Source organism: Malaclemys terrapin, chromosome 1, assembly GCF_027887155.1.
Source record: "Malaclemys terrapin pileata isolate rMalTer1 chromosome 1, rMalTer1.hap1, whole genome shotgun sequence".
Taxonomy (NCBI): Eukaryota; Metazoa; Chordata; order Testudines; family Emydidae; genus Malaclemys; species Malaclemys terrapin.
Window position 1 is genome coordinate 43,752,084 of NC_071505.1, and position 16,134 is coordinate 43,768,217.

The following is a 16,134-nucleotide window of genomic DNA, read 5'->3' on the forward strand; positions in this document are numbered from 1 at the left end:
AATTATGTTGGTTTTCCCACCCAGTCCTCATTTCTATTCAAAGGCATGACAGGGGGTAAATAAAGGGAGGAGTCAAATAAAGGTAGACTGGGACAGTTTTGTTGCTCTTGTTCCTGTGTCCACTCATTTCCCCCCTAAAATGGAATAACCCCCTTCTTGGGTCCAAATGGAAGTCGTGACAATTACATTCATTTTACAGATGAGTACACTGGAGCAGAGAGAGGTGACTTGCCTAGGTCACACTGAGTCAGTAGCAGAACTGGGGAAAAAAATCAAGGTGTTCTGACTATAAACAGCCATATTTAGGGATAATCTATTGCTTTTCAGCTGTTGCTGTCAAAGCACTTTACAAAGAAGGGTGAACAATAACACCCCTACTTTCCCCATCTGTAAACACAGAGAGAGAGAGAGGGAGAGAGAGTGTGTGTTTATCTGGAAGACCTACAGTCATGCAGCAAGCCATTGGCAGAACTGGGAATAGCACTTAGGTCTTCCAGCTTCCACTCCTCTGCCCTGCCTCCAGGACTACACTGGTTAGGGAAGAAGGTCCATCCTTCAAAACTGCACCTGAAATGAATTTTTGTGATTGACCTAACCCAGATCTTGTTCTTTCCTTCAGAGCCCCTCATCTCCTCCCTCCACCCCTCAAATGTTACAGAACTGGGAAGACATGATAATCATGATTATGACAAAAGAATGGTTTAAAGTTACCACCTCTTATTGTCTTATCTGTTTCTGTTAGACTGCAAGATCCTTGAGGGAGGAGCTATCATTACTTGTGCCTTTTACAGAAGTGAGAATTACCATCTACACACTATTATCTATGGTAGTTTATAACCAACATAGTAAAAAATGTGTCCGGCTGCTAATGTGGGTGCTTTTGACCTTATTTAGAATAACCATCTGACACTATTAACATACAATTAAAGGGCCAGGTTCACTAGGACATTCCAGCTGCCTTGCAATGTTCTGGTGATGCAAAGCAGCCTACACTGATTTGGTCAAGCTGGATTTATGGAGAGCAGTGCAAAGTAGCCTATGGTGTACCAATGAACCTGTCCCAATAGTCACCACCTCCCTGTAGAAAGGGAGACTGAGGAGGTTCAACTATCCATGTGGCTGGAGCAATCTGTCTCCAACTCAGCTCTGCAAATTGGCATTATGTATAATAATGTAGGTGCTTCTAGTTATTGGAACAACCAGTTTAGTATGAAGCATTGAACAGAGCTCTGAGTGCTGTGGAATCCATGAAATAAGGGTAATTGGCACAAGTCCATATCAGCAAACCATATTACAAATACAAATGTTTCTCTCTCGCTGGTCCATTTAAAGCTTGTTCAGCACAGGTGGCAATGTATTTTAAAGAGAGAGCAAAATCATCAGTTAGACCAGGGGTCGGCAACCTATGGCTTGCGTGCCAAAGGTGGCACATGAGCTGATTTACTGTGGCATGCTGCTGCTGGCCTGGGGTCCCAGCCGCCGGCCCCGCCTAGCCTGCTGCTGGCCTGGATGGACGGAACCCCAGACTGGCAGCGGGCTGAGCAGGGCCGGTGGCTGGGACCCCGGCTGGCAGAGGCCGGAGGACATAACTCCAGACCGGCAATGGGCTGAGCCGCTCAGCCCTCTGCCAGTCTGGGGTCCAACCGCTGGCCCCTGTAAATGTAAAATGTATGACTGGCACGTGAAACCTTAAATTACCGTGAATAAATGAAGACTTGGCACACCACTTCTGAAAGGTTGCCGACCCCTGAGTTAGGCAGTAAGCATTTCATGGGAATGCAGTCAAAATCTGACCCACCTGCGATAAAGAATGTATCCCATCCACTGGTAGATGAAATCCCATTCCTATGGATTTGATAACTACCAGGATATTTGATAGATTTTCCCTGTTTAACAAGTGAAATAAAGCACATGCATTTTATTTACAGATCTATGAAGAGACATTACAAAATTATTTCTTTTAACATCAGATTTAAATGCACAATGATGAAAAATGAAATGTTTGTATCTGAAACTACTGGTTAAGTTTGGTAGTTGTAATTTATCGTATCAATGTTTTACATGGGATAATAGAAACATATAGCACTAAACTTTACCTCTTCAGCACCTTTTGAATAATTTGCAGGTGATTGGAATTAAGCCACTGAACACCACCCACAACTAATACAGTCTGGTCTGTGTTCTCAAGAGGATGTGATCTGAAACCAAGAAAGAAAGCACACCACATGTAGCCTTAAAACAGATGGTAAACATTTTAACAGCATCGCATTACATTTCAATGAACTGTATTTGGCATCCTGATCGGACGTGTGATGTCATTTGACTATTTTTTAACCACACAATATGGCCAGTACATCTGGTGCTTAATTCTTTACTGATTTTAATGGTACAGGTCTGTTGAACACATTTGTGAATGGAAGAAGAATACAAACAACCCATCAATAGAAGTTAGACTGTACCTTTGTAACAGCTGTTCTAGCGCTTTTTCAAACGTTGGCCTCTGGTTTACATTGATCCAAAACTGGGGATAGTAGGAATAACTGATAAATGTTTTCCCATCATTTATGTTATGATAAAATTTAACATCGTGAGCCTTTTGCCATTCCTGAAGGGTCTCATTCGCTCTTTCAATCAGATAGTACATTATCCCTCTATTAGTTGAGTCTCCAATGAAAAGAACCTTTAAATATAAATAAAAGAGGATACACTTCATACACTGTACATTAGGCCATCTAAGAATCACTAATCTAGCTAGAACATTACATGCATCACATTACATTTTAACCTCTTTCAGACTGTGGAATACCCCCTCCAGACTCCTACTCCCAATACAATTTTCTCTATCAAAATATATTTATTATAATTAAATAAAAAGTAATGTTAGAATAGTATTAAGGAGACAGTAAGTCTGGCTTACTGTGACAGCTGTATCTGCTTGGATACATCCCTACATTTTTCATTCTGGCTGCTTGTTTCTTCTCCCTGGATGTAGAACTTTACATTTATAAATCCCTCTGTTGCTTGCATCTTCTTGCTGTAATCTCCAGGTCATTTTACAGGTATTTCCCCCCTGTACTCTGTGTTTCCTACAATATCAGTTTTGGTGTCATCCTCAAATTTGATCATAGTTGAATTTACACCAAAGAAACACCCAACAAAGAAAGGAAGTAGCTGCATTAGCTTTAAAGAAATGCTATTTGTTTGTTTGGGTTTTTTTGAAGGAAAAATGAAGGTCAAAAAAGCTTCTGAAAACTCTGAGAGTATCCTGGAGTGTGACACAACAAGCAGGAAGCATCACTGCTCAAAGATGGGCAGAGGCTCCACAATGACAGAGAAGACACTTCAAGAATCCTGCATTACCCTGGATCTGTTACTGCTCCAGGCAACCAAGCACATGCTTGGGGCGGCACCTGGTAAGGGGTGGCCAATCTTGGGGTGGCGGGGGGCAGCGCGGCGCGGCATTCCGCGGGGAGGGGGGCGCTCCGGCGGCGCGGCGCTCGGCGCTCGGCTGGGGAGCGGCGTGGGGTGCGGCGCTCAGGGAGGGGTTCCGGCGGCGTGGCGCTCGGCGGGGGGGCGGCACGGGGCGCAGCGCTGGGGGGGGGGTTTTCCGGTGGTGCGGCGCTCGGCTGGGGGGGGGGGGGGGGGGGCTCGGCGGGGCGGCGCTTTTTTTCGCTGCTTGGGGCAGCAAAAAAGTTAGAGCTGGCCCTGCCCTGGATTCACAGTGGTGTAAAAGAGCAGAGGTTGGCCCAGGATTTCTTACTTGACTAATGGTCCCCTGTACTGATTTTGCAGCAACAACCTACAAATCCCTTGAGCTCTTCTATATATGGAGGCTATAGGGTTTGTATGGGTGTTTATTTTAATCTCGTCTATCCCTAGTGCATCACATTAATAGTGTAGCTGGTCACCAACCCATTGCGGCTGTATGGTGCCCTCCCAAATAAGAGAGAATGCAAGGCAGAGTGTTATGCCAAAGAGTACAAAGGAAAAGGAAAATGAGTTTTATTGCAGCATGCCAGAACCGTGCTTGCGTTCCATCCCTTTGATCATCTTTGTCACTTGCCTCTGGATCCTTTCCAGTTTCTCTACATCCTTCCTATACATTGGTGACCAAAATTGGACACAGTACTCCAGCTGGTCTAACTAGCGCTAAGTAGAGAGGTACTATCACCTCTCATGACTTGTATGCTATGCCTCTGTTAATGCAACTTACAATTGCATTTGTTTTTGCAACAGCATCACATTGCTGACTCACGTTGAGGTCGTGATCCACCATAACTCCCAGATATTTCTCAGCAGTGCTGCTGCCACGCCAGTTTCCCCCCATTCTGTATTTGTGCATATGGTTTTCCTTCCCTAAGTGTAGCACCTTACATTTGTGTTTGTTGAATTTCATTTTGTTGCCTATAGCCCAGTTCTCCAATTTATCCAAGAACCTTCTGAATTTTAGCTCTATCCTCCGAAGTACTGGCAACACCCCTAGCTTTGTGTCATCTGCAAACTTGATCAGTACACTCTCTATACATACATCTCAGTAATTAATAAAAATATAAACAACACTGGAGCCAGAACAGATCCTTGTGGAACCCCACTTGAGACCTCCCTCCAACCCGACATCATTCCATTAATAGTTACTCTTTATTTGGTTGTTTAAGGAATTATGTATCCACTTAATGGTAGTTCTGTCGAGCTCGCATTTCTCCAGCGTACATATCAGAATATCATGTAGGACTGTGTCAAAAGCCTTGCTGAAGTCCAGGTATATTATGTCCACCACATTCCCCCAATCCACCAAATCAGTTACGCTGTCAAAGAAGGAAATTCATGCTGGCTGCTAGTGATTACCCCTTCATCCTCCAGGTATTAGCAAACTGAATGTTTTTTACATTGCTCTAGTAGCTTCTCAGGTGTAGAAGTCAGGCTGACTGGTCTATAGTTTCCCTGCTCCTTTTAAAGTTAGACACTATATTAACCCTTCTCCAGTCTTCCAGGATCCCTTCTAGCATCCATGAGTTTGTAATTATTATTGCCATTGGCTCTGAGATTTCTTCAGCTAATTCAGCCAGTATCCTCAGGTGAATAGCATCCAGCCCCGCTGATTTGAATTCATTCAAATTGTTCAGAAGATCGCTGACATCTTCTTTACTTATCCCAATCTGCATCCCTTCCCCTTTATTGTCTATGGTAATGTTGCTAGTCATCCGGTCACATTTTTTTTTTTAGAGAAGACTGAAGCAAAGTAGCCATTGAGCCTTCCTATCATCTTCCATTACCAGCCCACCTTCTCCATGGAGCAGCAGACCCCACACTATCCTTGATCTTTCTTTTTTGTCTGATGTATTTGAAGAACCCCTTCCTGTTGTCTCTAGCATTTCTTGCCAGCTATAACTCACTCTTTGCCCTGGCTTTCCTGATTTTGTCCCTACATGGCTATTCCCATGTATACTTCCTTGGTGACATGCCCCTCCTTCTATTTCCTGTATGAATGCCTTTTGGTTTTTAGATTGCTAAAAAGTGTTTTGTGGAGCCACATGGGCCTCCTGTGACTCTTCTTATCTTTCTCTGTGTTGGAATAGCTTGATGCTGAACCTCTAGTGTTACTTCTTTTTAAGAACTGCCAGCCCCCTTCAATTCCTTTTCTTCCTAACTGGTCTTTCCATGGGACCTTGCCTACTATTTCTCTGAGTCGGTTGAAATCTGCCTTTCTGAAGTCCAGTGTCCTTGTTTTGCTGTTCTCATTCCAGCTAATCATTTCACAGTGGAACTGAAATCTTTTGGAAACGGGTTTTGCAAAATATCAGAGCATTTGCTTAAGCAGAATGTGAAATCTTCCATGGCAACCCTGGGGCAGAGACTTTAAAGTTTACTTTTCTTGTGAAAAACAGACATTTAATTTTTTGGACTCATGCTGGGGAATTGAATACTGTACACAGAAGTTAACCATACACATAAATCAGGTGTGATTACCTAAGGACCTTCGCCCTTGTTGATTATGTCAGAAAGACGTGCTTGCTCACATTCTGCGTCAGCTACCCGTATCTGTCATCTGCTCTCCATATACAGTACGTAAATATGTTAATTTCCCATAATTACCATGAAAAATTGCACAGTATTCACAAAAATAAATTGTCACATAATTATTTTTATTAAAGCTTCTGCCCAGAGGGGTTGGGGGGGAGGTGCAGCTATAGGCTTCTGCCTTGTGAGGTGGCGGGGCTCTGGGCTTCAGCTGCAGAGCAGGGGTCTCAGGGCTTTAGGCTCACAGGGGTGGCTGGGGAGTGCCAGGGATCAAGGCTTCAGCCTTGCGGGAGATTCTGGGGCTGGGGGTTTCCACCCCGTGGGAGGTGTGCTGGGGCTTGGTTCTTCATCCTTGTGGGAGGTGCACCAGGCTTCAGGTGCAGGGCCCTGTGGACCCCCTGAAACCAGCTCGTGGCCCCCCAGAGCTGTGAATATATTTATTGGAGCTGGGCTCCAGCCAGCTCCAGCTGAATTTAAGCCCTGAATGTAATCAAATGTGCAGTAGCCATAGCACCATTTACTTCAGTTCAGTTGCACCAGTTTACCTCAGTTCTGCATCTGGCCTTTAGCATATAATGGAAATACCTCAGCAGAGGGGATGTGTATAAGATCGGATGCTTAGCTGTGTGACATTCACAAATGAATGATTCAGTGTTTACAATGTGCTATATCTTGGTTTCTTTACAATTGTGCCTTGCAGTCTTCAAGTAAATGGGAACTTTATCTGCATGAGGACTACAGGATCACATTTTTACTTCATATAGTGCAACATTTCTGCAGAGACAGTGTCTTTGGTTGCAGAGGTTTAGTGTGAAAAATTCCCATTACGACCAAACAGGCTTCAATAAATGGTGTAAGAATAGTGGAATTCCACTTCTTAGCCAGACCTATCATTATAAATTAACCACACTTACGAAATTTAAACATCTTTAAGTTCAAAACACCACTTAACCCTAAGACATTATTCAGAAAATATAAACTAGAGTCCCTGTTTTAACAGCTGAATTTCAAGTACTTCAACAAATATTGCCTTTTCATATTTCCTGTTCTTAATTACACATGGCTCACAGGTATTTTATTACCGGGCTAAACTCAGAATAGTATGTTAGAATGATAAACAAAATACAACCTTTTTTCCTGGTTATTTAGGTCAGATTTCTGTGCATTGCTAATTGAATGGCTAGTTAGCTCTTAGAATCTCTTTCCCATGACATCTTTTAAAAAGTTATCTTGTATAATAATTAGTGTTATGCTTTAATAAGTCTCATAAATCTTACAGCGAAAGCTCATTAACGATACAGTTATATGGGGTTGTGTCACACAGATGTAATACAAATTTATCCTCTATTTTGATTGCACATTTCTTTGATATAATTAGGTTATGCGTACGTAATTCCCCCAGTGACTAGAATCTACAGTGTAATGTAGCCTGCGTTCAATTTGCCTTAACCAGGAGTTCAAAGGCAAAGAGACTACAGATACTAGAGGCTAGCTGAATGAGAATCCCTCCCTGCAGAAATCTCCTTCAGTTTCAATATTTTAGATCACTTTCCTGTTTGTTGTATTTGAAATGCAAACATGTGATGGATTAGTGCTGCTAACACACCATAAAGTAAAATAAGGCCCCTTATAAACGGTTTTGGGGGATTTATATCCTGTTTCATGTCACAACCAATTTGTGTCTTATTCTTTCACCACAGGTGGTCTGAAGTTCACATGAAACAGAACTAACTCACACATACAAAAGTTAAAAAGTAGTTAAATGACAAAACAAAGACACCTGGAAAACATAGCCAGGGTGAATTAGATTTCTGTTATAAAGAACCAAATATATTTTTTAAATTATCTCTGAAATATGCACAGATTTTAATACAAGAAATAATTACTTATTCCAACTTAGGTTGAAGTAAGAAAAACTAAACTAAAACCCATTTATTCTCTACGTTTTATTTATAGCAAAGTTATGGGATGTACACAATACAATAGAGCATGGATGGACACAATACAATAGAATTGTATTTTAGAAATGTGAATAAAAAAAGTTAAAACTGCATTCTATTGCATTTTTTATGAACCTTTTCCAATTGCAATATATCTTCTTTGAGATGGGGTGACCACATCTGCATGCAGTATTCAAAATGTGGGTGTACCATGAATTTATATAGACGCAATATGATATTTTCTATCTATCCCGTTCTTCATGATTCCCAACATTCTGTTCACATTTTTTGACGTCCACTGCACATTGAGTGGATGTTTTCAGAGAACTATCCACAATGACTCCAAGATCTATTTCTTGAGTGGTAACAGCTAATTTAGACCCCATTGTTTTATATGTATAGTATAGTATATGTATATTGCTCCTTTCTTTTTTCTCTAATCTCCCTATACATGTCAGCTTTGAAATATTTTGCTTATTATATTATAGAAATAATCATATCATTAGTCTGGGTGGAATTTAGCTTTGAGCACTTGTGGAGTCATTAATGTACATAACAGTTTGAAATTAATCTCCCAGGATTTGGGAGATGTAAATATTTATATGATGGTTATCATGATGTCATGTGATATAAACATGTTCATTCACAACAAATATGCACAGTACTGATACACCCCACTTAACCACCTTTCAAAAGGAACAAAAGTACTAAAGTATAAATGCATTAAAATATGCAGAACATTTACTAAAGTCCTTTTTGAAGAACACCTAATTAACAACACAGTATTTAGGACCTGATTCTCATTTAAGCAAGGCTCTTTTACAGAGTGGTACAAAGGGACCTGAATGTGATCAGTCCCTGCCAGTCCAATGTAATACAACTTTTGGGCCACTCCCGCTCAGCCAACTCACATGGGAACAAGTCCCTCCTACTGCAGAGCAGCTACTCACATGAGCCAGGATCTGCCCTTATTTGATTTAGTCACTTATGCTCAAATTATCCCAAAATGCTTCACAGAGTTAATCCCATTGCAAAGTCAAAATAAAAATAATACCAGAGGGAAAGAAAAATTAAGGTGTACTAGAGAAATATAGCAAAAGCTAAAATGCCACAGAAATTAACAAAGAACAGACCCATTAAAAGAACTGTCTCAAACAAATGTCTGTGCTGAGACAAGAGCATCCAGTCAACAGATTTCTGCCCTATGGAAGGTTATTTGACAAATCTTTTAGCTTTACAGAGTTTTCTAGTTACTTATTACAATAGAGTCAACTGCCTCCAGAGCACCCCCTTGGGGCCAGGGGTACTTCAGCATTGCCCTGCCTCTGTTTGCTCCTTCTTCAGGATTTAAACTCCACACAGTCCAAAGGATTCGCTCCACACCCCCTGGGGTCCAGTTTATTCAGTGCTCAGGTCCATTGGCCCTCCAGGCCCCAACCACAGTTCAGTGTCTCTCTCTTGATAATCCAAAATAACACAGCCTTTCAAAAGAGAACTACAAACTCCTAGGGTTGCCAAGTTTGGTTGGAGGAATTCCTGGAGATTTCATCACCTGACATAATCTTTAATGAAAAATTAATCTTTAATTCCTGGAGACTCCCGGACAATCCTGGAGGGTTGGCAACCCTACAAACTCTCCCAGCCCTCATCCCAGTTTCAGATGGGCACAGATTGTCCTCTGTCAGGGTCTGGCTTTCTGCCTCCTGCCTGGAGACTGTCCTTCTTTACAGGCCCTCCCCACTGGTGCCTTCCTACCTACTGACTCAGGGCCCTGCAGGAGCCTTCATTCTCTTTACATACTCTGCAGAGACAGCCACCATTTCCTGGAATCACCTGATTCCTTTCAGAGGGGTTCATTCTGTAATCAGGGCAGGGGCTAACCTCCAGCCATTAAGGGGTGAGCCACCCGGTTGCACTCCCCCTGTTTTGTATTGTCTTTATCATTAACAGAGAGTCACTGTAGTTTACATGGGGCCTGATTCTGATCTGACACTGGAGTAAATCACTGACTTCAATGGAGTTACTCAGGATTTACACCACCAGAGCTGAGATTAGAATCAGGCTCATGAACTTCAGGCATGCATACTTCTTCTATTTTAATGGACCCTTTAACAAATGTTGGGACTGATTTTGGTGCTGGTGAGAGGGAGGGAGTGTTGTACGGTCAGTCATGCACTGGGTGACTAGGCACTCTGTACACTTCCCAACTCGGTTCTGGGAATGCATCTTCATTGGGATATGCTGCTCCCTTGTTATCTACAGCCTTTGATTCGCTGGCCAACTTGTGGTGGGTTATTGATGTGAACAAATAGCCACATACCTTAAGGACTAGGCTGAGACCATCAAACTCTTCATTTGTGACCTCAACCACTCCAAAGGTTACTGTGTTGTAAATGGGGGCAAATCCAACTCCCACTCTTTGGCACAGTTCTGCTACTCATATGGGAGTAGGGTGACCAGATGTCCCAATTTTATAGGGACAGTCCCAATTTTTGGATCTTTTTCTTATATAGGCTCCTATTACCTCCCACCCCCTGTCCCGATTTTTCACATTTGCTGTCTGGGAGCCTTTATGGGAGAAGGATCTGAAGAAGCCATGGAAGGCATCCACACCCACAGCCTGATATGGAGTCTAATTTCATGGAGGCGCCGAGTGCAGCAACAGGCAGTAAACTGGGGGTGAGCTGGAGAATTTGATGCACTGTCTCTGGTCCATGCCCTCTATGAAAGGGAGTGCTAGAGCTTTGAAGGCTCTGTGGAGTTACTTCAGTACTGCTCCACTGCCTGAAGCAGTGAATTCCTCTTTTCCCCATGGAAATGAAGTTAATCTGGATTTACACCAGTGTAACTCAGATTGGAATTGGGCCCAGTGGCTAAGGACTCAGCAACAAAGTGTGCATTCACGCTTGCATAAAAAATGTATTTTAACTTTAAAAAAATCCCATTCCCTTGCAAACTGTCCCTGTATTACTATGACATTGCTCCAGCTGTGAGGGTCCTGAGCCTGTCCTAGATTATTCAGCAGTGATTGCTCCAAGATAGTATCAGACTGTTATTCTGTTGGGAACTGTCTACAATGTCCCAGGCTCTCTTCTCTTTTAATAAAGGGGACATTTGGAGCTAGATGCACCGTAAATTAGGGTCAAGTATTCTCCCTAGCACCTGGCCCAGAAATGAAATGGCTTTAGTGGAGCCACTCCAATTTATGCGGGTGTAACTGACAGCAGAATCTGTCCCGCAGCTGGATTTGCACAATCCAGAAGCGCCCCTGTCTCAGGGAAAGAAACAAAGGGAGAAAGAAGCCAGATTTCAATGAAGGACCTTGTGCTGGCTGAGAAGTGGCCAGTTAAGAAGAAAGGAAGGAAGAAAAATACAAAAGAGTAATTATTTTTTTCTGAATAGAGATGGTCTCTGGTTTAATCCAAAAGACATTTTTTTTACCTAGGAAATATATTGTCAAAAATCTTTATAACCATTACTTACTTTCTGGACACTTGTATTCCCAGTAATTGTACCTGAATCTCAGCTCAGAGATCTCTCTCAAATGTTATACAGTCATACCATGCCTATTAAGAAGACACTGTATTTCCAAGCAATCACCTTAGAAGTTTCACTATAAGAAAAGAATGTGCAAGAAGACTTTGTAAGATTAGTATGCACAAGCAATGCCATGCATTAGGTATACAGCAGAAGAAACAAAGCTTGCATGCAAAGTATGTGTCAGTCTCGAACAACAATGCAAATTATTTTTCACTTGTAAGGCTTACATGCTTACTACTGCCAAATGCACTACAGGTATTTCATAGCCATCTATCTGTTATGTCTTGAAATTTAATTAATATCAACTGAAGGTCTATGTCAAATGGCAGTGTAAAAAATACATTATAAGGGGTTCAATTTTACATAATCATTGTTTGTCGTGATCTGAATCCCTTCTAACATTCCTCTAGCAATGTTATAAAAAGTGATTTTTCTTATACACTAATCACAATGCATATTTCTTCACATTTGTAAAGAACTTCAGGACAATAAAGTTCAGTGTGAATAGACGTGGATGATTTATCTTCTGTTACAGATACAGCAGGCAAAAAAGATAAATTGGTTGCATACCTTTCTGCCTTCTACACATTGCTGGAGCTCTGGCTTAGTCAGGACAGAATACTGACAGTTGTGTGGCTGCCATGTTATTTCTCGCCAGTCACAGGTTCTGTTGTCAGCACAGCTGAGGCAAGGCACAATCCACTGCCCTGGAAAACAGCAAAATGTCTTTTGACTTTCCTACATATTTTTGTCAGCAGGCTAAGGTACTCTTACTACTTAATTAATGAGACACTGTCTAGTTCTGTCTCATGTAGGTTTTAATAATTTTTAACTCTCTGTTATTTTGGAAGCTTGAAAATAGTATTTCTTGCTTCTGTGCTAGCTCCTTTTCCAGTTAGCAAACACTGGTATTTTTGCTTCGTCTGAAAAATTTGGGAATGTCCAGATCCAGTGTTTTAATTTGGGCTCATTCCTAGTTTTCCTTCCTTGTACCAGCCAATCCTTGCTAGGAAAGGAAGCATGATTCAAGTGGGTAATGCACAAAAACGAGACAGAGAAGAAGATGTGGAGTAGAATTTTCAAAAGTGCTTAAGTGACTGAGGAGCCTAAGTCCCATTTTCAAAAATGACTTTGGTGCTAAGGTCTCACTGAAAGTCAATGAGATTTAGATTCTTAAATGCCTATGTCGTTTTTTGAAACTAGGACTTAGGTTCCTAAGATGTGGTTTACACTACAGACCTTTATCAGTATAACAACATCGTTCAAGGGTGTGAAAAATCCACATGACCTACTTCCCCCAACCCCCCGGAGACAGCACCATATCTCCTATCACAATAGCTACCACCTCTTGGATAGGTGGATTAACTAAGCTGATGGGAGAGCTCTCTTCCATAAACTTAGAGCGTCTTCATTAAAGCACTACAGTGCCACAGCCACACCGATGGAGCGTTTTAAGTGTAGATGTGCCCTAAGTTACTTATGTGCTTTTCAAAATTTTACCCCTAAGTCTTAGTGAAAATTTATAGAACTAAGGGCATATCTATATAGTGAGTTAATGCTCAGCAAGCCAGGGTGTGACTCTATACAGCACACCAGCTTGCCATGCACTTACTCTCTGTGTGGACCCTACTACCAGGCACTAAACGTTTCCTAGTGCACTTTGACATACTCCTATTTCAAATGCACTATGTCAAAATGCACTACAAAACTTTTAGTGCCTAGTAGCAGGATCTACAGGATGAGTTAGTGTATGGTCAACCAGTGCGCTACAGAATCATGCTCCACACTAACTTGCCATATAGAGAAGCCCTCAGGCTCTGAAGAGAGTTGAAGAGACCTGAAAGTGCTCAGCCCTCATGAGGCCAGTTCTACACTAGGAAGACTTTGCTGGTGCCAACTGCAACCCACCCATCCCTGTTCTGGAGAAACAAACTCCATTAGTAAAAATGCACCTTTGCCAGTTTAACCATATCTACAGTGGGCTTTTGCTGGCACAGCTGTGTTGGGCACAGGTCACACCTCTTCACACCCCCTACTAACATAACCAGCCAGCAAAAATTTGCAGTATAGTCCTGGTCCTCAGTATTTGACAGCCTCTTTTCTACAATGGTGGTTTCTCTTACTGCAGCATCCTCTCTGTAGAAGGTGCTGGCAGCTGCTTCTGCAGTGGCAGGCTTAGAATATTAAACCGAGCCTTGTAAGCGGTTATTGTTTTATTTGTTCTAACTTCTCAGTAACAGGAAAAACTATTATTTAGAATTGGTTCATCTTTCCCAGAAGATTCCCTTAGGGCTGAGATCAGCCCTTCTACATTTTCAGTTGGGATGCAATTGAGGCTCAAATATCTTCATATATTCTTAGGTTTTAAGGCCAGAAGGGATCATTAGATCATCTAGTCCGACGTCCTGTATAGACCACAGAATTTCATCCAGTTACTTCTGTACTGAGCCCAATAACTTATGTTTAACTGAAACACTTCTTCTAGAAAGGCATCCAGTCTTGATTTGAAGACATCAGAGATGGCGTATCCTTAGTAGTTTGCTCCAGTGGTGAATCACCCTTACTGTTGTTATGGTTGTGCCTTATTTCTATTTTTAAATTGTCTGGGTTTAACTTCCAGCCACTGGTTCTTGTTCTATCTTTCTCCACTAGGTTAAAGAGCCCTTTATAACCCAGTACTTTATTCCCATGAAGGTACCTTATACACCATAATCAAGTCACCTCTCAAGCTCTTTAATCTCTCTCTGTGAGGCATTTTTTCCAGTCCGCAATAATTTTTGTGACTCTTTTCTGCACCCTCTCTAATTTTTCAACACCCATTGTAAAATGTGGACACCAGAACTGTACACAGTATTCCAGTATCTGCCTCACTAATACTGTGAACGGAGGTAAAATCAGCACCCTACTCCCAATCAGTGCTCCCATTTATACATCCATAGATCCCATTAGCCTTCTTTGCCACACCACTACACTGGCCAATCACCTTGAGTTGCTTGTCCACTATAACTCCTAAATCCTTTTCAGAGTCTCTGCTTTCAGATTACAGTCGCCCATTTAGGAAGTATGGGTTGCATTCATTGATCCTAGAGGCATGACCTTGCATTTGACTATATTAAAATGCAACATCCAGCCAATAGAGGGATCCATAACCCCTCCAGCACAAGAAAGGGAAGTATTGCTAAAGGCCAGAGGGGACCGGGAGGTTGTGTTAGATAAAGAGCAACCAGCTGGAGGCAGCAGGCTGGGAGCTGATGGCAAAGAGAAGGCCAGACAGGTTGGGATCTGGGAGCTAGTTTGGAAAGCAGCCTCTTGCTGGCAAAGGGTCCAGTGGCAGTTGTACCAGATAGAAACCCAGAAGTATCCTGCAGGGTGGGCAGGGAAAGTGGGCATATGGACAGGCCTGACTAAGAGTATAGGTGCTGGACAAGAGGACTGGGCTCTGGCTGGGGGATCTGCAGGCCAGTGTGTGACTGCCTGCAGGAGAGCAGTGGCCTGGAGTGAGTACCTTTGGCACCAGGCCCCACCTCCTTACCCCTGGACTGGACTGTCCTCAGGGGCTGTGTTAGGAACTTAACTTAATGTAACTTAAAGCAATCATTAATTGCACCATTTATTGCTGGCATCCTTCGCTATTCCTCAGATGCTGGGTTTATGGAAACACACCAAGGGCTAGAGACTGAAGGGCCTAGTGCTTGGAGCTTCTCTAGCACTTGCCACTAAGCCTGTGGTACGCCCAGCACTCTACCAGCCATCTAGGGGACTGGTGTTCCACAGCACTCAGAGGGTACACAGCAAAGAAAAACCCAAGGTGAACCCAAGTCAGTTGGCATGGGCCAGCTGCAGGTTTTTCTTTGATGTGTAGACATACCCAGAGTGACTCCCTGCAGTGGGGCCGGTTACAATAGTTATATGGCCAGAGCTGATGAAACACCTCAGATACGTGCACTACCTTCCATAATTGGGCATCTCTGGGCCAAGTTATCTGGAAGACACATTGGCAACTTAACATTGATAAGTGCAAGTGACATAGGAGTTGTAAGTTCAAACAAATTGAAGGTATGAAACTTGCTATAAGGTGGGTCAAGTGGGTAAAGAGACTCAGCAAACACAGGTTGGATCAGGTTCAATATTGCTACTCCAGTAAGGATAAATGGCATGAAGGCTTGGCTTCAAGTCTATCCTGATAAGACTAAGGTCAATGTATTGGTTGTGCAGTGTGGAGGAGGAATCTTTGCAGATAAGTAAATGCCTGTGGATTCTTCAATTCCTTGCTTGGTACATTTTTTTCTTGTTCGTTAAGAGGACAGGAATTCATTCGGTGCTGATTTAACTGAATGGTTTATTTTAAAATTGTAGGCTTGGGGATATGCTTTTCAGGGCACTTCTGAGCAATAGCTACATATTTGTGGGCATCTGTCAGCTCAAGAAAAACCAGAGAGCCCAAAGAGATCCACAGCATATAGGGCATTGAGTCACACTAAATCAGAAGGACTAGGAGGTTTAGGGGTATTGGCAATGGAATCCAGATGTAAAGCTTTTAATCTTATTTTCGCAAGTCCTGCATAGGTCAGTAGTGATTCCACGTCACTGCTATCCAATGGCTGTTCAATGGCCTATGTGATATGATTGCTGTTTC

General features: G+C 42.4%; 1 protein-coding gene across 4 annotated transcripts in view; it reads right to left on the reverse strand.

Annotated features, from left to right (window-relative positions):
* CPED1 (cadherin like and PC-esterase domain containing 1) overlaps window positions 1-16,134 on the reverse strand; it is a 197,735-nt gene that overhangs the window by 13,861 nt on the left and 167,740 nt on the right. For 3 of the 4 annotated variants that reach the window (XM_054023380.1, XM_054023391.1, XM_054023399.1), the window contains exons 19-22: window positions 12,069-12,205; window positions 2,460-2,680; window positions 2,097-2,198; window positions 1,799-1,886 (exon numbers count right to left, since the gene is read on the reverse strand). In XM_054023380.1, the coding sequence (XP_053879355.1) occupies window positions 1,799-1,886; window positions 2,097-2,198; window positions 2,460-2,680; window positions 12,069-12,205 (548 nt within the window). Of the gene's footprint in view, window positions 1-1,798; window positions 1,887-2,096; window positions 2,199-2,459; window positions 2,681-11,330; window positions 11,572-12,068; window positions 12,206-16,134 lie in introns of those variants that run through there. The other variant, XM_054023406.1, reaches the window with a different exon arrangement.